Genomic DNA, 23,443 nt, shown 5'->3' on the forward strand with positions numbered 1-23,443 from the left:
GGGTTATTTTTTCAGTGTGGAAAAAACCTACTAAATTTTTTGCAGACGATCCCCGATTTCTTAAATTCTGAATACGTTATTTAATTCATACCGAACAGTGTACTATTTTATAGAAAATGAAAAAAATCAAATTAGTAATAAATAGTTATAGACATAGCCATTTTTCGACAAAATGTGTAAAACTCCCTGTATAATAACAATAAAAAATGCAAGAAACTTTTTAATACTCAGTAGATATTCTTTTTAGCAATGTTCTTCCATGGTAGTAGAGGTATGTATAGTTTCTCAAAACTCACCCTAAATAATCCTGCAACTTAGTCGGTCAGATAAAAGAAGTGGGAAAAGTAGTTTTTCTGCAGTAACCAAAACTTTTATTCATGGCGTTTGTAATTTTAACTCAGCCAAAATGATGGTGTAATGGCAGTTTTCTAGCGTAAATTACAAGTAAATTTCAACTGTTTTACCTCTCATAGTAGTCCTCAGGATACGGTATGATAATTCCCTCGGGACTGGGCCTGGGGGAATTTCCGATCCAGAAAAAAGCATCGGGACCAGTCCCGTCGTAGGAGAAACCTTTTATGAAGATTGTTGTTTCGTCGACTGCATACACCGTGCCCTTGATCCCACGAGCATATACTTGGAAGGGCCCTATTTTCGTTCCGAAATGCGGCTCCGAATGTCGTTTCGAGACAACTGGAACAAAAAAATTAATACAATATTAGAAAATATGAGATTCAGTCTCAGTAATGGATCAAAAGATATCGTGCATGAGTAGAACTGAGAAATTTCTAGATTGTCACTCAGTTAGTCCGTCAAGTTGGAAATGCTTAGTTTTAACGCATCAGAACTTGAAAATGTAGAATCAGTATCCGTTTCCGGACGGAGATTCGCGCTTATCAGTAGAGAGAGTCAAATAGAAAACTTAAAAACGAAATCAAACTTAATTTATTAAAATAATGTTAAAAACGAATCTGTCATTTTTCAATATAGTCCTCATTACGTTTCTTCATCATTTTTGGAAGTGCTTAAATACCCAAAGGAACGAATCTTTTGATAGTGTGCGCAGCTCCTCATTCACCGTCTGAATCACTTTATCGTTAGTTTTAAATTTCTTTTCACCTAAAGCTTCTTTAAGGCGACCAAATACATGATGATCATTAGGAACGAAGTCAGGCGAATATAGAAGATATGGTAGATATTCAAACTTCAAATCTTGGAGGACTGCTACGTTGTGTGAGCAGTATGTGATCACACATTATTATTTTGTAAAAGGACGCCATTACTCAGAGATCCTCTTCTGTTGGTTCTGATAGCACGCTTGAGACGGTTCTTCAGAAGCTCTGAGAATGTAGTAGACATGTAGTTTTCTAAAATTACCCCATTGGCATCACAAAATAGGATCAACATAAACTTTCATTTCGAGAGCTAGGTGCGAACTTGTTTTGGTTTTGGTGATGAAGCACGGCACCATTCTTTGCTTGCGCATTTGATTTCAACTTGACGAAAGTACACCCAGGACACATCTTCGGTGACAATTCTTGTTAGAAAGACATCTCCTTCTGTTTGATACCACCGCAAGGGTTCCTCACAAGTTTCAAATCGTTGTTTCAATTCTGGGGTCAATTGCTTTGGTACTCAGCTTGCTGATATTTAATAGAACCTGAGAGTGTCATACATAATGTGCGGTACAGAACCATGGCTCATATTTAAAATTTCAGCGATTTCGTTAAGAATAATATGATAATTTGCTTTCACTAACATTTCAATTGCTCAAATCGACTCAGGCACGACAACACGATTAGCTTGACCAAGTCGGGAAGGATCAATTACGGAAGTCAGCCTGTTTTGGAATTTGTTGCTCCATTCATTCACTTGCTATAGCAACATATATCAATTTCTATACTGTAACTTCATCGTACGGTAAATATCAATGGTTTTAACCCCTTCACTTCTCAAAAAAGAAATAATAGAACACTTTTCCTCCCTAATGCAAAATTCTAGTGAAGTTGCCATTTTGTATCTGCCAGTTAGTGAACAACTTCATTTGTTCCTAAGTAAGGATTTTTGTTAGGCCTTCTACGTCTCAAATATAATACAGGGTGTCCACTAACAGTCCTCGGACTTCTGAGTTTATTTGTATATGCGGCCAATGAAGGTTAATTTTAAAATTAGTGGCAACCCTACAGAGTATCGCAAAAAAGCTGGGCGTTATAAAGTATATTTTTTTTAAATAATACCACCTGAATTTTTTTCACTTGATAGAATCTTCTCTACAGCCTTGTGAGTTAATAAATTTTTTTACACTAGGATGCAGTGACATTTAGACATTTACATTGTCTCATGAAAAAGCTAATATCGCAGTTCGCTTAAGATAGATTCTGATAATTTCCCGATAGATTCTCATGTAAGAGTACCTTAGCAGGAGTAGTTACCCGTTTAGCCAAAAACACATACAGGGAGTTCATATTACCAACTTAAATTTTCATCTTTTAAACTTTTTTTTTTCAATGGATTGGTGAGTTTTTTAAAACGTAGAATGAAAAATTGTTCAATTTTCTTCATTTTGGTATAAAATAATGTCATATTTATCTTAAAATGAATCAAATTATTAATTGTTTCAGGAAAATCTGCATCCGTGGCTAAGTGTCTGAATATTTAACATGATTTGCCACGGTTTTCATGTGGTTTGTTTAAGATATGAAGGCTCTTTTACGATTTTCTATTTCTTCAAAATCTACATATTTTAAAATTAGCCTTCAAAATAAAATATACTCAACACTAACTTCTTATTATGATTTGTGTAATTGAATCATGTGATGAAAATTGTTTATTAGAATCTCGGGTTTATACGCGATATCCTAACAAAGGACATCCTGATTTAAACAGCCTAGAAAGTTTAAAGGAGCATTTTGAACGAAAAGGAAGTGTTATTATGAAAAGACATGATAAAAAACTAGAAATTAAATCACACTAAAAATATTTTTAAAATTATTGTAATTTTGATTAGGGCAATAGCTGCACACAAACATGCTGCAACTCTTAAGAAGAATGATCTTTTATTAAAAAGCATTTTCACGGTAATGATCCGAATTGACTCGAGTCCTGAGTAGCAAATCATCGGGCGTTTTTGCCGGTGTTTTGTTCACTTCTGGCTATTTTTGCCCCAAAAAAAGTCTTCCAAAGGAGTTAACTCGGTACTCCTTGATGGCCATGTAACTGGGCCTAACAGAATTTAATGGTATCATTATCAATATTCTAAGCTTATATTGTGGTTACAAACCTTGCCTAATAAACCATTTTTCAGAAAAATTCATTCAGAGATGTTCTTGTACACGAAAACTATAATAAAATGAGGTGGAACGCCATCTCTCTGCAATGATATTTGATCTCTTATGTTTTTCAAGATGTGTTTTAATTACTGAAGAACATCTTGATTCAAAATATTTAGGAAAACATCTTCAATCACTTGTTCTTCAAAAAAATATGGTCCAACAACATAATTGTCGAGTATTCCTGACCAAACTTTTAAACTCAAATTCTGTTCAAAACAGTAGATTTGAATGGCACGAGGGTTTTCTTTTCCATATTAGTGAAAATTGTGCCTATTAACACATCCATTCCGATGAAAGGTTGCACTAATCAGTAAATATAGTTCATTTTAAGTCATTCCTGTTATTTTGTTACTGCATCCACTGGCAAAATTAATTCTAATTAGAAAATCAGAATCAGATAATACTCAATATATGGAAAGCAAATGATGTGGATAAAACTTATTGACGTTTAAACATTTTGTAACTGATGATTTTCTTACATACAGTTTTTGACTAATTTGTATTACGTTAATGCTTGGATTTTCTACTACTCATAAAGTAATATCCAGCTCATTTCCTTCTAATGAGATCTTTTTCTTTTAACTTTTCTTTTTATAATTAACACTTCTTGTCCGTTCAAGACGCTTCTTTAGAATTTTTGGCTCCTTACATAAGGATGTTCTCTATTTCTTCTTGTTAAGTATACTTCATTTTGATGGCTAATTTTGAAATAAGCAGACTTTGAAGAAACAGAAAACTGTAAAAAAGCTAACAAATCTTAAATAACAACATAAAAACCATGGCAAAACATGTTTAATATTCAGACATTTAGCCATGAATACAAGTTTTCCTGAAAAAATTAATAATTTCATTAACTTTAAGATAAATATGGTATTATTTTATACCAAAATAAAGAAAATTGGCTTTTTTTTTCGTTCTGCGTTTTAAAAAACCCTGCATCCTAATTGAAAAAATCGAAAAAAATTAAGTAGAGAAAGTAAAAATTTAAGTTGTTATTGTAAACACCCTGTATGTGTTTTTGGCTAAACAATTATTCGAGTACTAATGCGATCTAACATAAAAATTCATACGAAAATTATCAAGATCTAACTTAAGCTAACTGCGATATTAATTTTTTATATGACAATGCAGACCTCTAAAATTTCTATTAAAACGTCATAGTTTCTAGTCACTGCATATCAATGTAAAAAAATCGGAGAACTAACATAGGCTCAAGAGAAGATTCTGTCACGTGAAAAAATGCAGGTGGTGCAATTTTAAAAAATTACACTTTATGACGTCACGCTTTTTTGGGACAACCTGTAGAATTGCCGCTAATTTTAAAATTTACCTTCATTAGCCTCATATGCATCATCAATACGGATTTTTTGAATAAAATCGCAAATAAACTTTTAGAAGTCCAAGAAGCTTTCAAGTAAACCCCTGTATTTCTACCAATTCATAACATGTGGTTTCGCGCGTGATTTTTTTTGGCGTTTTTACGATCTTCATTTGACTCTGCCTCGTAGATCAAATATGATGTAAGAGGAAGTTCAGGTCGAAAAGAAAACTTTTCAGTGCCCGAACAGAAAGTTGACTTTGAGTAGAACTTCTTATAATTTACCTATATAGACTTTATGGCAACTGACAAACATCAAAAGCGTAATATCGATACTCTTTGGCGTAAACCGAGACCGAAATCATCAGCTGAATAAGGCACTTTTGAGCGAGAAAGAAAGTTGAAAGACCTCGGACAGGTCCCCGGGGTAATCGAATCACTGTCCCCGTTTGTCCATTATTATATGACTTTTCGAAAGAATCAATAACGAGGGAATGATATCGTTTCGGGTTGCACTGGCGAGGGCTCGACAAAGTCGTCCTGCAATGAGGCAGAAGACAAATGAATGCGACGTCACCCGGATCGATGCGTCCTCATATTTCATTGTGCTTTGAAAGCACAAAAGTCCTCGAGCCTTAATACTTTGTTTCATTATAGCCTTATAAAAGAAGTGGATTCTGTTGGGTATATTATTGCTTTGCGAGCAGGGGCAAGCTTGAGCTTCTTCTTCGCGGTTAAGTCGGGTTGAATTTATTAGTCGAAAAACACGAAAATCAGAAAAGCTTATCAAAAAAAAAGTCACAGAAGTCAGAGCTTTGATCCCGTTTCCCCAATACACTAGACCCCTACAAATTATATTTAATCCCCCATTTTATCCCCATAACCCGGAGATTTAGTTTCATTTATCACATGCTATCTAGAGCAACAGGCGGCGGATTCCATTTTATTGCTTTATTGTTTCCACGTTGATAGTCATTCGTTCTTGCTGAGTGAGAAGTATAACTTGTCTGAATAGAGCTTTTGTCAAAAATTATCTTTCCCATCATTCCTCTGGTTTACGAGATATAACGCAAATAAGGATATTTTGGGAAACCTCGGACTTATACAGACGGTCTCATAAAAAAACGAGCGAAGCTATAACTGAATTATTTTGAAGAGATTTTGTTAAACGAAATAGCAACAACGAAACTAACGAAAAAGCAAATAAAATTATATTATTCAGACAACTAAATGACGTCAAAGTTTATTTTTTTAAACTTAACTTATTCTGCTTCAGATTACAGCTTCAGAATAGAACTCCCTATTTTTTCATTTTCTTTTTTATAGAAAGCGTTTTATGAATTTAATGATGTATGAAAAGCTAACGTTAAAGCAATATTTGACTTTAAAAAATTTCAGAAAAATATTTGAAAAAGCTTTTGGAAAAATTATTGAAATTAAAAATTTTTAAATACAAAAAAGACGTTTTTTTCAAATAGCGCCATACAAATGTTTTCGAACCATTACATTGGTAGAAAGGAAAACAAATATGATATACATCATAAGTATCAAAAATTAAGACTTTTTGAGTAAATCGAAAAAACTATAATATACTTTATACTGCGTAGGTAATGGATACGAGGATAGTTTCAGAAGTACCCTACCTAACACTCAAAGAAAAAAACATTTTGCAAAATGTTATATTATTTCTCAACACAGTTTCCTTCGAGATTAATGTACTTTTCCCAGCGATGTTCTATAGTACAATATGTATACCCTGTTTATAGTAAGAAGGTTCGAATGTTTTAAAATAAGCATCAACATCGGACTCCGCCTATTCAATATTTGCAAATCTCTTCGTACCATACTATTTTTTCAAGTATATAAATAGAAAATACTCCGAGGTGGCTAAATCAGTCGAATAGAGTGGATGAAGAAAAAGTCGAAACCAAATTGATTGATTTTAACCATCGCAATGACGGAAGTATGGACTGGTGCGCTGTGTTGATGACGTAAGACTTACTTTTTCGCGAAATGCGGTCTTCTTTTCCTAATTATTTCCCTCAAACGCTACAATAAAGTACAATATTCTTCATTTATTATGTCAGCTATCATATGTTCCCCAATTTGGGGGAATAGTCAACAAAAATTATCCTACGTGCAGTCTAGAAAACTGATGCCGTCTGCTGATTGGGTACCACTGCGGTGTTCGTCTTAGCAGCTGATACGACCGCGTTGGAACTCTGCCATCCAATATTTTACAGTCCTTAACGAAGAACCAAATTCCCTCAGAGTAGAATCTAACTCCGCTATGATACTAGATGGACTGAGACCTTTCAAATCACATAATTGAATAATGTATCGATGACCAATTTTGTCCTTGTTCACAAAACTCTAAAAATTTTCACTAATAACGGCTTCAAAACAAACACAAATTAAAATAGCACCCTCAAACTTTAGACATAAGTTTTTTAAAGTTACATATTTGCAATATAGGTAAAAATATTTGTATAAAATGTATATTTTTTTAATCTCTATCTATACGTCAATTCAGGTACTTCTGGGATTATCCTCGTACATCAGCGTACCTTTACACGATCAAGTCGTTTAATGTTTATTTTCATTATTTGTTTTGTTTTACAATGTCAGATTTTTCTCCACAAAACACCAATAAAAACTTCAATAATGCATTGTAATTTTCCATGTACGGATTGTCTCAGTTTCCAATGGCGAACCCTGTATACCACTCGATTTCCTGACTGCAGCAATCATTAGTCTCATATGGAAACAATCATGTATCCAAAATTTACTGAAAACAGTTTTTGAGATATTAGAGTTTATTTCTACTACTTACTTAAATACAACACTATTATCTTTACTATCATAGGCAAAATCGTTATTTTAAACGGTCGGTAAGAAAATCAGATTTTCGCATTCCCCACAATCGACCTTAACCGAATCAATTTACCGGTTTCAATGATGATTATGGCCGACACCAGGGTACAACCTAATAAAAGTTCATCGAATATATTGAGTTAGACGGCGCCCTCGGCGTTTCCCTCGAAACCCGGGGGAGGGCTTTAGACAAGGGGAGATTTTATGACTTCTTGTTGTCGCCGGTTCTGCCACCGTTGATAATAATATATCTTTATAATGACAAATCTTAAGCTCATAATCCATTTATTGATGCGTGATATCTTTTAAGATAGATTAATTAGTATGCTGCAAAGTCTGCATGCAAAGTAGATATAACTTCTAGTCAAGCGTAACCACAAGTCAAAGCGATCCTGGTAATTTCTAAAATGCTCCACATTAAAATTGTATTTAGTTCCATGTAAACATCTTCGAGAATATTCCCTTCTAAATCCTCAAATTTCTGGAAAACACTTCGAGATACCTGTAGAAGCTGCAATAGCACGAAGTTAGCTATTGCTCAGTAGAGTCAAATAACTATCCAACATATCTCAACTTCAGGCATTTGGTGTGAAAACCACGCACATTAGGTACTAGGATAGTCTCACAAATACCCGACTTGATATATAGATGGCCATTTTTATTAAAAATTTGTCTATATTACAAAGACCTAACGTTAAAAAGCTTATGTATAAAGCTTTAGGATGCTACGTTGATTTTTGGTTGCTTTGGGGCCGTTCCTACTTAACATTTTTAGAGATGTTGTGAACAAGAAAAAATTAGCCATCGATACGTGATTCAATATTTTCATTTAAAACGTCTTAATCCACCCAATATCAAAGCGGAGTTAAATTTTACTCCGGGAGAATCTGAAGTTTAAACGCGGTTTTAGGAGCTGCCAAGATGAACTATGTTGTATTCGACCCAATGAGGTGATTGTCTCAGTTTTTTTGGGATCCACGTGAGATAATTTTTGATGACGACCTCCCTAAAGGAAAGATAATAAATGGAAAATATTATACAAATTTATTGCAGCGTTTGAGCGAAGAAATTACGGAAGTCTTGTTTTATCAAGACAACGCACCAGTCCACATTTCCGTAATCGAGATGTCCAGAATCAATCAACTTGAGTTCGAACGTTTCCTCATCCACCTTATTCCGCAGATTATTTTTTATTTTCAAACTTGAAAAAATGGCTCAGTGAAAAAAGATTTGCCAATAAGGAAGAGGTGATGTCCGAGGTTGATGCCTATTTTGAAACATTTAAAGCATCTTACTATAAACAGAGTATAGAAGCTATAAAACAAGGCTGGGAGAAGAGTGTCAGCCTCAAAGAGACTGTTTTAAGAAATAATGTAATATTTTCCATTTTTTCTTTAAGTGGTAGGTCCGGTACTTCTGGAACTATCCTCAAACTTACTTTTAATTGGCCAAGAATGTTATAATCAGTATCTGTAAGTGTTAGTAGACCGTATTGATTTGTATTACTCTAATAGCAAAAGAACGATAAAAAAAACTATACCAATATGGTGAAGAAAGCATTCACTTGCGCCAAGATCTGCAAGCTCCTCATCAGGATCCTTGAATGTTTGGAGAGTTCAACTGCTCCTTCATTAATTGGTTCGGGTTAGCTGACTCTTGTTTTAATAAGAAAACTACGGTAGCAAAAATACACATAAATAACAGAAAACAAAATGACCCAAACATATGTCTATCTGATCAACGGATCAGAGCCAAAGAATTTACCTTGATCCATTGATAGTGCGACTGCATGCTTCGTGGGAGAGCCCCATTTGAGATTGTATGATTATTAAACATAATTTTATAAGCGGCAAACGTAGAAAAAACTTGTTTGCATGGTATCCATCTAGCTGACAATAAACACAATTTAAGCAAAGAACTTCCTCCGTTCCATTTTGCCAGCACAAAAGCGAAATCCCAGGATTTTACATAGAGCTCAGTCCCTTGATATCTCAATAGATATCGATGATCGACGAAAGTTGAAGTGTATTACGTGAGCTTGAGGAATGTATTTGGAATTTAGAAAAGCCGCTTTTCTTTCGGCACCCGTCTGGATGCTTTGAAATATTGCCTCAGAGCATTCCGACTTTGGACACAACAAACAACAAGGGCCCGGATCCTCTATATGGTTTAATAAAACGGAATCTGCACAAGCAGTGGCGTGGTTAACGTTTTACCGGGAATAACCTTCAGGTTTTAATTTTCGGAATACATTTGTAAATTACTCGTCACAAATACCTCATTTTCCGTGAAGAAAGGTAGCATTATAATAACTACACGGGACTGGTGCCAACAATAAGGTAGGAAATAGTTTTGGAACAAAGCCCGGTCACAATAATGTTCCCCAGGGCCGGTAATCGGGACAAACCAGCTAAAGCTTTCCGAGAAAGTATAGAAATGTCGGAAACCGAAAATAGCACACGTTTCCAGATTAACGAGGTTGGATGTGGTGGCTGCAAGCAGACGTTTATCGATCGTAGCCGAGACGGCTTATCGCCTTCTCGCATGAATTACTTCATTACCGTAACTGTGATACCATTAGGTCATAAAAATCCATTCCTGATGTTTTGACGAGGATTGATGTCTCGTGGGTCCTGCGAATCGAACAACAGTTTCACAGTTTTTATTGGGAAAAGATGGCTGCCACATTACGGAAAAGAGTGGAAAACGACGTAAGAAGACCGTTGATATTAATAACATTTATTTTTAATACGAGTATGTGATAAATTGGTTTCATTACAAGTAGTTTAAGCTGAAAATAGAAAGTGTGCGGTAAAAAAATGCCGCACACGCACACGCAAAATACCGTATACATCAGTATAAACACTTTCTGTGCGCCACAGCAACGTCAGCTATTGACATGCGTGCGGTAAAACGCGCGCGTATTGTATTCAAAATGACGTACCATGAATTACAAATAAGTTATGGATATTTAAATTCAGGTACATTATAGCAAAATGCGTCTTTTACCTGCAGAAATGAACGGAATAAATATTTGGTTTTCGCAACATCAAGTTTCTGGGTATGCAAAATTTCATCAGAATACAGCGTTATTGAGAATTTAGCGTTTGCAGACACATATTATTATAAACTTTTTATCTTAAAATTCTTTAAACACTTTATCCTTAAAATTTATCTACTTACTTAATTATCACCCTGTAAAAAGTTCACATAAACATATAATCTATTTACTTTTCATTTGCCTCCCAGTAGACCACGGAACTTGATTTTTTTTGTCTATGGGAACGAACATTGGCATAAATTTTAAACTCACTTTTAGGCAGCGAGATAGTCGCCAGGCTGGCTCAGACAAATCTAAGACTGACTCATAAGAACAAAATATGATCCTGTTTTAACTGCTTAAAATTTTTTGACAAAATTTTCATAAGATAAGTAAGACTAGACATTCAAACACATACTAAGAAACTTGGCAAGGCTTCAATTTGTCCATTGTAGAAATTCTGTTTAGGTTTGAGGAATTGCGATTCGAACTTGTGCTGGAAAATGCTCATCATAATATGAATTGCTTCTGTTCTGATACAGTATTCTGGGTATCACAATTTGACTCTCTATATGATGGTATTGCTCCTGCCCCTTTATCGCAGTTTATGGCCAGTGAATTTGATTTAAACAGAACAACAATAAAACTTCATTGCCTGTCACAATCTGTATCTTTATTGTCATAGAATAAGAATTACGTAGTCTCGATAACCTGCCTATATAGGGTGTCCCATTAACAATTGACTTCCCACCCAATTTATTTATTTTTGACACTAGAAAAAAAGTTCAACTGAGGCTCTCCTTATTTTAGGGGTAGAATTTAAAAGTGGTCTTTTTCCCCATCACATGATCCATCCCATCGCTAGTGACATAAACTTTCTTATTTTAAATGTAACTCCCTAATTGTTTTGGAATCTTTAAATTTTTCGTAAAATTTTAAAACTTTAAAGTCAGTTTATGTAAGGTGTTTTATCTTCAAAAATTACCTTTTTCGAGTTGTTCGGGAAAATTTGAAAATTTTGACATCAGCAAGGACCCACAAAAATCGGTGTTGTTTCCTAACCGCAGCGAATTTCGGAATTGGCCTTATAGAGCTAAGAAAAGATCTATAAGCTACGTTTTAATGTATTTTAATTTGAGAAAAAAAGTCTTACAGAACTCTTGAAATACGTCTTCAAATTTGCATGAATTGAAACGGTAATAACTTGAATTCGAAACATTGATGATGAAGTTATCATCCACATTTAGACTTCAAGTTATTGACTTATTGACAATGACGTCATCATCAACATTTAGATTTGGCTCATGAAAAAGGGAAATTGCAGAAAGCTTAGAAACGGCTGGATTTAAAATCAGAGTGATGTTAATAAAAATTATAGATTTTTGAATTCGTAACACGATGCCGACTAGAAAATTGAGACATTCCATTTGAAATAAGGAAGTTTATGTCACGTGCGGAAGGAGAGGAGAAGGCAACAAGATGATTTTTAATTCCTATTCCTATAATGAAGGATGTTTCCGTTTGAATCTTTCTTCGTAATGTCAAAAATTCAATATGGGAATTAAACTAATAATGGAACACTCTGTATTATTACGTTTTCTTATTCGCCACACTCGAAAACCCCGTAAATTGCTATGTAAAAGTCCCAATCATCCCCGATTAAGCAGGCAAAAACGTTAAGAGCCCGTTTACGCCAGTCTTTATTTGACTGACTGTCCCTCCGTCCTGTCTATTAGGGGCTGCTTTGTCGGTGGCGCATCATGATTCATAAGATACGCTTCCACCCTTCCCACTCGAGGAACCGTGACAACCCTGAGATCACCCTAATAACGTCAGCATCTCGTCTCGAAGCGAGATAATTTCGTCGATATGATGAGTTATGGGATTTTATTTGTTCCTGATTTTCTCTTGTAGTACATATATCAATCAATGTTGATTTTTGCATACGAAAATTTCGGGCATTACCAAGGCAAGATGGCAGAAGGCAAAGCTGGATAGAAACAAATTTAGCGATATGAGAGTGAAGCGTTAACGTCATTTTTTCATGAAAATTTTCAATGTTTGTTGGTTAGAAAATGCTTTTCTTTAGCCAGCGGAAGACAAATTCACTTCAAAATGAACTGAACCAAAGTTACAGTGCTGAAGTAAAGCGAAAAAATAGTGCCAGTTCAAGTGAATTCAGGTAAACAAAGAAATAGCGACGTCTCTCTAATGTCATTAAATTCTTCATATTTTGCACATCCAAAAAAGAAGAAAAATTCTGATTTTCATCAATACTTTAGTGCTGTGAAAGAGTAAAGGAGAGAAGAAAAGGCTTCTTTTTACTTTTTTTCGCAAACTTAGCTCTGATAGCGATTTCCTCACTTCTTTGTTGATCGTCGAATAACTCTGCCGGTTAGCTCGTTCTACGTGTTGTTGATGCATAGGAATTTGCTTTGCATCGACGCCCCATGAGCACCAGATCCGCTTCTGATTCTATAGTCGTAAAGAATGCTTTGTACAGGGTGAAGTTTCCAAACGGAATAAATTCAATATCTGCATATTTTAAAATATGTATTTGAAAAAATACCGAAACACATTAATTTCAGATTCTGAACTTACATTCTGTAACGTAAAAATTTTATCCCTAAATTATATTAACTTCCTTGCGTGATAATTGCAATCCCCAAATTTTTAAACTGGAAACATGACTATGTGATACTTTAATTGACAAATTTTTTCACCTTCTATTCAAAACTATTATGTTTTTTAGCTTTAGTAGAAAGAATAATAAAATAAATAAATTCATGTAATTGATGACATTCTCTACAATGAAATTAAAACTTTACACTTAATACAATTTCGTTATTAATAATGTAATAAAATAATAAAATAATCAATCTTCCATGAGATGTTTAAAACGCATACCTCAAACCTCTATGTAATATCCTAACTGTAAGTAAAAATGGTTTTTAACATTAATCAACATCTGGGGCGTTATCGATCTAAACGTAAACGTTATTCGTGTTAAGTCAGTTAGATTGCGTGATTTAATTTTGGATATCATACTCGTCACGTGTTCCCATAATAATTCTAATGTAGTAAAATCAGGTGATGGTGCAGGCCATTCTAGTGATCCTCGCTTCCCTACCCAGCAATTTAGAAAAATTAAGTCCGAATACGTTGAGATTTATTTGTTTCCTTATTTTATTACATTATCAGTAACGAAATAGTGTTAGTTAATAAATTTGTAGCTTGTTATAGAGAATTTCGTCAATTACATGATTTTTTTTGTTATTCTTTATAATAAAGTTTAAAACCATTTCCATTTTAAACCAAGAACGAAACCCCTTTTCAAATGCGGTGCCACAAACTTATACTTCCAATTTAAAAATTGAAGGGTTGCAATTGTCACACAAAAGGGGTTGAATTTCGGGATGAAATTTTTACGTTGAAAGATATAATTTCAGAATCAAAATTCAGGTGTTTCGATATTTTTTCACATACAGTGTGACCGATTTGTTTGGGGTTAGTCTGTAAAAAGTTTATTTATTGTGCGATTTAGCCCGGATTTTTTTTTAATTATAGAGCTTGACAAACTGCACATTTCCAGTAAAAAGGGCCTGGGTGATATGAAATTCAAGACTTACTATGATAGTTTCTACGAGCAAAATTTTAAAAAATCATATTAACGACTTTTTTTAGAAAAAATTTGTGCACGCCGCTGGATTGACCACCTACCAAAACGGCCCTGTATAACATTTTATCGAAAAATTTTTAGTAATAACAAATTTGTAGAAGAATTCAAAATGCACCATCAGTACTTATTTGTTTTGAAAAATACATAGTAGCCTATGGAGAACAAGTGAAGTGTTTAACTGTCAAACAATCGCAACAAACGTCATCATCGATATTAGAATTTATTTATACTTAATACAAATTAAATTATTAATCGTGATAATTATGGAAAATTTAAGTGTAAGAGAAAAAACAGAAATTGTTCGTCTTGTTGGACACAGTGCGCTCGGCAGCGGAAGCTGCCACAGAATTCAACATCAGACATCCAAATAGACTGATAAGTCGAAGTACTGCACAAGGCATAAATAATATTTTCGATTAATTTTCTTACGAATAAATTAAATTTAATTGTTTCTTGTGATTTTTTAAAATTATTTTTGTTTGTTTTATTTATTCTGTATAAGCCTAAAACCATAACTAAGTTGTTATAAACTATAATTTTTTAAAAATAAGTAAATACCTAGTGTACATTTTGAATTCTTCTACAAATTTGTTATTACTTAAAATTTTTCGATAAAATGTCGTACAGGCCAGTTTTGAGAGGTGGTCAATCCAGTAACGTATACAGATATTTTCTAAAAAAATCGCTAATTTGATTTATTAAAATTTTGCTCCTAGAAACTATCATAGTAGGCCTTAAATTTTTATATCAACCAGGTCCTTTTTGCTGGAAATGTGCAGTTTATCAAACTCTATAATTTAAAAAAATCCGAACTAAGTCGCACAATCAACACATTTTTTACGGACTGACACCAAAACAAATGGGTCACGCTGTATATAGAAATATGCAAATATTGATTTTATTCAATCTAACTCTTCCACCCTGTATAATAAGCTTCCAAATAGTTAAAAGCGTCTTTCTAAAATCCCATAGCAAACTCAATATTTTGCAACAGTTTATTGCTCTTCATTGAAACACAGCCCTTTGAGAGAGCTTCCGGCTTTTATTTACTTGCTTTATAAGTACGAGTTTAGGACTGATGTTTGCTACAACTGCGGTTATATGTTTACTCTTTACTTGGAAAACTTCATAATAAGAGTTGCTGGCGTTCGCTGTGAAGAGCATAAGCGATTACTGCAGTCCCATTTAAGTTGGTCGCAAAGAGATTAAATCTTTCATAATCCGGTATCAAAAAAGCGGTCACATAGTAGGCTTAAGAGGGCCACTCGTTTTTTTCTAAGAGCTACCGGACCGAGACGTTAAGTTCTCGAACACTGCAGGGAGATCCAGCAGGGCGTCAGGAAAGAGGAAATTGCCTTTTTACATAAAAAGGTCTACTAACAATACATCACTTAAGTCTGACGTGCCATTTGCTGTTATTGTTCAAGAGACCTGCCGTTACGCCGATGGAGCCGTGCATCGACGCCCTTCGAAGGACTGAAAAGTGTTTCAGGGGGCAACCGAGATTCGTTACCATTAGCATTTATTAAAGATAATATCATCTGTAAAGGGAGGACATTACAACCGAAGCCAATTTAGACTGGAATAATGCCAACTTTATGGTCGGGAAACGATCAGCCCAAGGGCTTAATTTGGGAAATGGCTGGAGAGGTAAGAAGAACGTTCAGGCAGATTAAAATTTTTTATTATCCATTTTCGAAAGTAAATAAGAAGAAACTTTATAGACTTCCATCTAATATCCATCTTCGTCATTTCAAATTTAGAATTCCATTTTTTGCATATCCAGAATTTGTACAAAGTTGCCTACCAGCAGCCCATCTAGATGGAATGATATCTTATATAGTTTTTGAGATACCGGTTAATTTTAATACTCATATTTGATTGAAAATTTCAGGGTAGTTGTGTTAATCAATTAGACCCAAACACTGATCTCCCTCAAAAATTTAGACAATTTTCGAGCTTTTTTCCATAAGATTGACCGCCCAAAAGATTTTAAGTTGATGATCTCTATAAGCCTGCATAATTGAATTGTAATATCATTATTAAGATCATTTTGATACCATGCATTTCGCGATTTTTAAAATCAAAGTACGTAATAACGTATTTCTAATTCTTTACCGGGGTCAATATAGAAACCACATCGTAAGATTTGACCGAAAAATAATGGATTTTTTCCTAGTTTTGAAGCATTTTTGGCACATTTCCAAAATTGCCAACATCTTTTGCTACTTTTAGGTGATAAGAAACTTTAAACTGGAAAGAGATAAAGTAGGAAGAAATCTAGAAAATGTTTTGTTGGTTTAAGTTTTTCCATATGGAAAAACATATAGGATAAAAAGTAGACATTTATTCGAGTTTTCATAGTTTCGGCAGTTCATTAAGGAAAAAAAAAATTTTAAATCAAAGTGTGTTATGCCTCTAATTTTTGGCGAAACTTTAGTTTTCCCTTATTAATGTTTTGATGAATTGGTGCTTTAATTGCTGAAAAACCATAGGCGTGCCTATTAAGTACATTTATGAATTATTTAGGACATTCTTGTGAAGTGACGGTAACTAATAAATTCACAAAAGTTTTATGACTATAAAAAATCTCTTCCTCCGCTGATATTTGTATGATAATATTGCAATACCAAACTGGTTCTTCAGTAGGGTTCAAAGACTTGCAGATGTGAGAAAATTATTTAAAGCATTGTTATGAAGTGGCTGAATTGAATTTAACTATTTGCGATTGAAATTTTGTATATTTATATATACATGTTTTTAAAGACCAGTTGCTGTGGAAATAACCAACATGGTCTTATGAAGATAGTTTCAGAACTACCCGATCTAACACTTAACGAAAAAAAAAAATGGAAAATAATACATTATTTTTCGAAATAGTTTCCTTTAAAATTAATATACTATTCCCAGCGATTTTCAGTGGTTTCTATACCCTGTTTATAATAACAAACTTCGAATATTTCAAAATAGATAGCAACCTCGGACTCCACCTCTTCATTATTGGCAAATCTATTTCCAACAAACCATTACTTCAAGTTTGAAAATAGAAAATAATCTAAAGGGGCTAAATCTGGCAAATAAGATGTTTAGACAATCTCTAAAAGCGTTCACTAAAAATGGTTTCAAAATAAATCTAAATCAACGTAGCATCCTTAAATTTTATGACTTAATTTTTTTAAGGTTAGATCTTAGTAATATATGCAAATTTTGAACAAAAAAATTTTCCATTTATGTCAGGTCGGGTACATCTGGGATTATCCTTCTATTTTGACTTTTCGACACTTAATGTATTCACATGCGTTTTGGAATATAAAGCTTCATCAGCATGTTTTTTAATTCTTTTTATTTAGGCTTTATTCTGGCCTTTCGGCAACTTAAAGAGTCGATTTCCCGGTGTCACTAGTGCGGAAGTTACGCTTTCGCGATAGAAATGTATCGATCGCCCCTCAACGTTATTATTCCAGTTTCGGTTTCGGGTCCGCCGGGATTCGAATTCGGGATTTCGCGTAATCCACCCCTCGGGACGCGTGAATCCCTTTCAACTATCCAATCATTGCTTTTCGTTATTGTCTCGATCCCCCGAAGCTGTTTTTCTTTATAGATTTAACAAGTTGTTTTTGCTTACCGGCGATGGGGTGATTATCATAAGTGGGGTGTCTATGCCAGAACCGTTATTGATAGATTCATATATTGGTTTCTACGGTGAACTCCCAGAAGGCTCATACGCAGCTCACAAAAACTAATTTATCGTGAAGCTATGTTTAAAAATATGGACTACAGAAACTTAAGAAAAATACTATAAATATTTGAAATAGTTGGCTAAGTCGCCTCTAATTGTCTGGCAAAGGGCCATCAGTTTTTCATGATAAATTATTGGTGCTCCATCATGTCACAGAAATGCTCGAAATAATTTCGCATGCAAGATAGACAAGCTTTTGGTTTTAAGTAATTAAAACACCAATTTATCAAGGAGTTACTGAGCAATAAAACTATAGCCCCACAAAAAAGCAAGAAAACAACTCATTTTTATAAATCCTAAAACTGTAACTAAAAACATGGGTTAGAGAAACTTCATAAAAATGTTATAATATTTAATATAATAGACTGATAGGCCTTTGGTTTTTGACCAAAAAATCATCAATATTTCATAATATAACTAAAATCAAAAGCTGCTCATAAATCGTACGCGCGTAACATTTTTTAATCAAGGAATTTATTAAAAATTATTAAATTAAACCATTTATCAACATCACCAAAATCTTAAGAACAGAAGCCATTGTACACCGTAGTATCCACAACAATACTTCTTGATTGCTTAACAACAACAGGACAGCATTTCTGTTTAGCCTTCATCTATTAGTCACCATCATGACCTTCCAATCCACCAATTTTCGGCTCCTTTCGATTTTTTTTATACCAGTAACTATACTTGTTCTTCTTTCCTAAATGTTTGCTGTGGCAAAACTCGCTTAGACTAGAAGAACGTGAGCTAGTGAAGCATTCGGAAAAACCGCGGCAGTATGTCCTGGGACAATCATTCTAAGAGAATCAAAGAAGTGTTTATATGTCTCCAGCTTTTAGTTAGGAAAACAGTTGACTAGCTTATTCACTTAATGACTATTCTATTTTTAACACAGAAAACCGATACGACAAAAGCTTGCTATCATTTCCCGAGATCCTGACCTTGCTTTTTTTTTCATTACAGAATGGTTGGTTCGGTTTAGTTTCCTATAGCGAATGTAAAATCAAGTTTAATAAAAGTTCTAATCTTATCGGGTCATATGTGTTGCAAGACCACAGTGGATTAAAAATTCTAACAGTTTGAAAAATAACTTACAATTACATTTTTCTTCAAACTACAACGAAACAAACGTGTTTCAACATTTCACGCAGATACATGCTACATGTTGAGATAGATCAAATTTGTTTTGTTTAGCCTGTTTGCCATTTTTCTGCTCAGGAAGACACCGCTGATGATAGTCACAAATAGACATACAAATCGGTTTAACATCCACTGTAAACTGGCATAAGTCTCTTGTTCCGAAAACCGTCAACAAAACAGCAAGTTAGGTTAAACGGTCGAGCAGACCTCAGGAGTCACTGGTAGATTTTTATACACACTGCCAGGTCTGTAAATATGAAACCGGAATCTTTTAATAAAAAGTATAACTTAGCTGCGCAATAATTATAAAAAATATTTTATTCGAAATATTTCCCATCGTTACATGTACATTTTTCCCATCTCTCTGGCAATTTGTGGATGCCACGCCAAAAGAACTGTCGTTCTTTTGAGGCAAACCATTCATCGAGCCATTTTTGAACTGTTTCGTAAGAGGTGAAGTGCTATTCTGCAAGAGCGTGTCCCATCGATGCAAATAAGTGATAATCAGATGGTGCTAAGTCGGGTGAATAAGCCGCATGCGATAGTACTTCCCAATGAAACGTTCCAATCGTTTCCTTCACCAGTTTTGCAGTGTGTGATGATGCACTATCATGAAGCAATATCACCTTGTGTTGCCGTTCTTGATATTCTGGTCGTCTTTCACGCAAAGCTCGATGCAAGTCCATCATTTGTTGTCCGTAACGTTCAGTATTAACTGTTTCTCCAGGTTTTAGCAGCTCATAATAAATTACGCCTTTTTGATCCCACTAAACACAGTGCATTGTTTTCCGTCCATATCGATTTGGTCTTGCTGACGATGCTGATGGTTCTCCTGGAGTTACCCATGATTTTTTACGTTTGGGATTCTCAAAATAGATCCATTTTTCTTCACTAGTCACAATTCGATGAAGAAATGACTTTCTGTTATACCTGGTAAGCCACAATTGGCAAGTGGTTTTTCGATTTTCTTGCTGTCTTTCATTGAGTTCATGTGGAACCCATTTTCCTATCTTCTGAATTTTTCCCATAGCTTTCAAACGAATGGAAATGGCTTCTCGTATCACATTTAATTGGTTTGCTAATTGTTGTTGTGTTTGAGTATCGTCCTCATCTAGTAAAGCTTGCAACTCGCCGTCTTCAGACTTTTTCGGTGGTTTTCCACGCTCTTCGTTATTGACGTCAAAATTGCCACTTTTGAATTTTTTAAACCACTCATAGCACTGTGATTTTCCAAGGGCATGTTCACCGTAAGCTTCAACAAGCATGCGATGTGAATCTGCAGCCGTTTTTTTCAAGTGGTAACAGAAAATCAATGCTGTCGGCAAATTGTAATTTGTAGGCACAAAATTTGACATACTCAAAGCTATTGCAAACTGTACTGCAGTACTGAACCTGTATTGTTATAATTTGAAAATCATTCTCAGATGTAAATAAGAGATATAGTACCCTAATAACAGAATAAGGTAGTACCTCTATTGACCACTAGGGATATTTGGAGGCAAATTCCGGTTTCATATTTACAGACCTGGTATTTAAAGACATCCCATATAATCAACCAGAAAGCAAAAATTAAGTATTAAACCAACTTCGTCAACATCAGACTGAGTATCAGGTCATTATCAGAGAAACTGGCAGGAAGGGACACCACCCACACCCAAACCCACGTGAGAATACGGTTTATTTTTGTCAACGAGTGAATAAGTTACGGGTCCATCTAGAGGTAATTGAAGTTTGGGTTTTAACTGAGAATTGATAAACATCTTATAGGAGTTCGGTAATTTTCGAGTGGGTTTTCCACATCCAGCTAGTTGGTTGACTCGCGTGAGAACACAGATTTGTCTAAAGTAACAAGAGAGAAAAAAAAACAGTAAACAAAAGAGCGCAAATTATTATTTTAAAATATTCGCTAATCAATGAGTGACTCTCAAGTTCTTGCCGAAGAAACTCCTACGTAGGAACACAGCTTTAGCTGAGAACACAGATTATCCACAGCAAAAGCAGGGAGAATCTGTAGCCCAATCATATCGAAGTTTAAGGAGGCGGCAAGAAAGTTGATCCATCTTTTAGTGAATTTTCTATTTAGAGCTAATAAATATTTGCAGTTAAATGATCCTAAGAGTGTTTGGAGTTTTTGAATTTTATAAAAATTAATTCAGAAATTCGTCCGTCTCGTATGCCTCTAGGAGATTTGCAAATAAATTTTCCCTCATCTTCAAGTACATTTTTAACTTCCCGCTATTTAGTCGAGGTTTGAGTCTTGGCTTACAACTGCAGGCTATGTGGGAAGACGGCCGATATCAAGCAAAACAAAACCTTAATTTTTAAGGGATAACTAAACTTTTGAAACAAAATTTTAAAAGATTAAATATTATTTGCAAGGGTTTTTAGTTTTAGTAGACAGCCCACATACATAAATAGTTTCTAAGTGGTAAGGTATAGTTGGTTCTAACAATAATGTGGGAAAGTAGGAGTGATATGAAGAAGTGCTGAATGATTATGTCTATACAGGATGTTTCGGAACTATGGAATCAAACTTTCAAGGATTGTTACAATAAGGGGTGTTACAACACTCCCAAGAGTGTTGCAACGATAGAATACATCTGAGTATAAAAACCAATGCCCAAAAATGTTTGTCTTCAGACGCTAAGACCTTATATATATTTTTATTTATTTTCAAACGAGAACTTCTTGAAAATGTCCAATTAAACACTAGACAGCAAATGTGGCTGCAACACGATGGTGCGTCTGCACACTTTTCTGTTCAAGCCCGTTAGTACCTTGTTTCAATAGCCAGTTCAGACTACATTGGTTTGGCAGAAATGGTCTAGTTTCATAGCCCGCTAGGTCACCCGATCTAACATCTTTAGATTTCTTTCTATGGTAAAGTTTTTAGTTTATGGAAGGCCAGTGGGGACAGAGCAAGACTTTGATTGTACGAATTTCTGCGCGCATTTGAAGTCGTTCAAGACAATTATCAAATTTTTAGCCAAGTCTGCAGAACCCATGTAGGTCGTTTAAAAATCTGCAATGAAGTTTAAAAACGACATTTTGAACAATTACTGTAATGTTATTTTGCACAAATAAACTAATATAAAACGTATTAAACCTCGATAAAAACATTTGTGCACATTACTGTCTTAAGGCATCATAAGGCCGTAGCGCCTTAGCGAGGCACTTGCAGACACGGGTTCTTATTTTCAGATGTCTTGTATTGTTGCACTGAACAATTTCTAGAAGTTGGATCTCATAGTTCTGAACCACCCTGTATAACACAATAAACCAATTTCAGTAACAATTTTTCTTATCGTCCTAATGATAATTATCACAACAAGTTCTCGCAACTTACCGACTTGGCTTAAAATGACTACCTCCACAAGGTACCTAATCATAATGGCTGAGCTAATCCGTACTGCATAAAAAAACACCAAAAATACTACATCCGCCACGACTATCAACGGCGAACGAAAACCCGTAAACTTGCAACCGAGACTATGAAATCTGCGGTTTCCTGCATTTCAGCATTGGCAGTAATTGGGGATGTGCAGCAAAAGTCCCTGATGTCGAAAGGGCCAGGCGACTATCATGGCAAGGGCGCGGAATCGACTAGTTCTTCTGCTCCGCGATTTCCCAGCCGAAGTGGGCGGAGATGCCTGGGCGGCGTCCCGGAACGCCCGCCCCCGTATCCTGCAACACTTGCAGGAATCGGGTGCGTGTCGGGAACGTTTAGCTGCGATGCGACGGGTCAGGATGAAATCTTGTGAAATTAATGGGTTTTTAAGTTTATTTACTCACTGTTTTTATAATGTGCCCTGCCGGGGTGTTGAGTTTGCCTGGACGTCTAAATGATGTTATTATTTCTCGGGCTGGATTTGACGGCCACGGTATGATCCAGGGCGAATTTGTATCTCTGCACTAGTGATTAATTGGGTATTGAGTATTAGTCGGGTTTGCTTTCTTTCTAACTATGCAGTAGATACTGTCACTTCGCCAATATTCGCGGATGCTGCTTTGGATTTATCATTCAAACTAGAGCAACCTTGATGGTATCTCCAAGTTTCTTCTATCCGTTAGAACAAGGTAAAATCGATGCCTGGAACGAGTGCTTACAGGCTCCATGTGATGAGGTACATGAGGTGCTTCAACACAATCGGTTATACCAGTGGCAATTTCTGTGAGTCGTGTGAGGAGTTACTGTATCATAAGAAAACGGTATTGTAATACACGGTCTTATTGCTTGTTTACCGGTATCTAAAAAACTGTATGAATGTAATTAGATAGGGTACGAGAAAACAAAGCCATTTTTGTCCATTCTCCTGAA

At 35.0% G+C, this 23,443-nt stretch overlaps 1 protein-coding gene across 1 annotated transcript in view; it reads right to left on the minus strand.

Annotated features, from left to right (window-relative positions):
• The window catches only part of LOC136343309 (protein Skeletor, isoforms B/C), a 55,749-nt gene extending 32,918 nt beyond the window's left edge, over positions 1 to 22,831 (minus strand). The window contains exons 1-2 of the mRNA XM_066289966.1: positions 22,472 to 22,831; positions 465 to 693 (exon numbers count right to left, since the gene is read on the minus strand). Coding sequence (XP_066146063.1) covers positions 465 to 693; positions 22,472 to 22,514 — 272 coding nt within the window. The 5' untranslated portion in view covers positions 22,515 to 22,831. The remainder of the gene's footprint in view (positions 1 to 464; positions 694 to 22,471) is intronic.
• Positions 22,832 to 23,443: the final 612 nt, after the last annotated feature.

The sequence above is a fragment of the Euwallacea fornicatus genome, chromosome 14, assembly GCF_040115645.1.
Source record: "Euwallacea fornicatus isolate EFF26 chromosome 14, ASM4011564v1, whole genome shotgun sequence".
Lineage (NCBI taxonomy): Eukaryota > Metazoa > Arthropoda > Insecta > Coleoptera > Curculionidae > Euwallacea > Euwallacea fornicatus.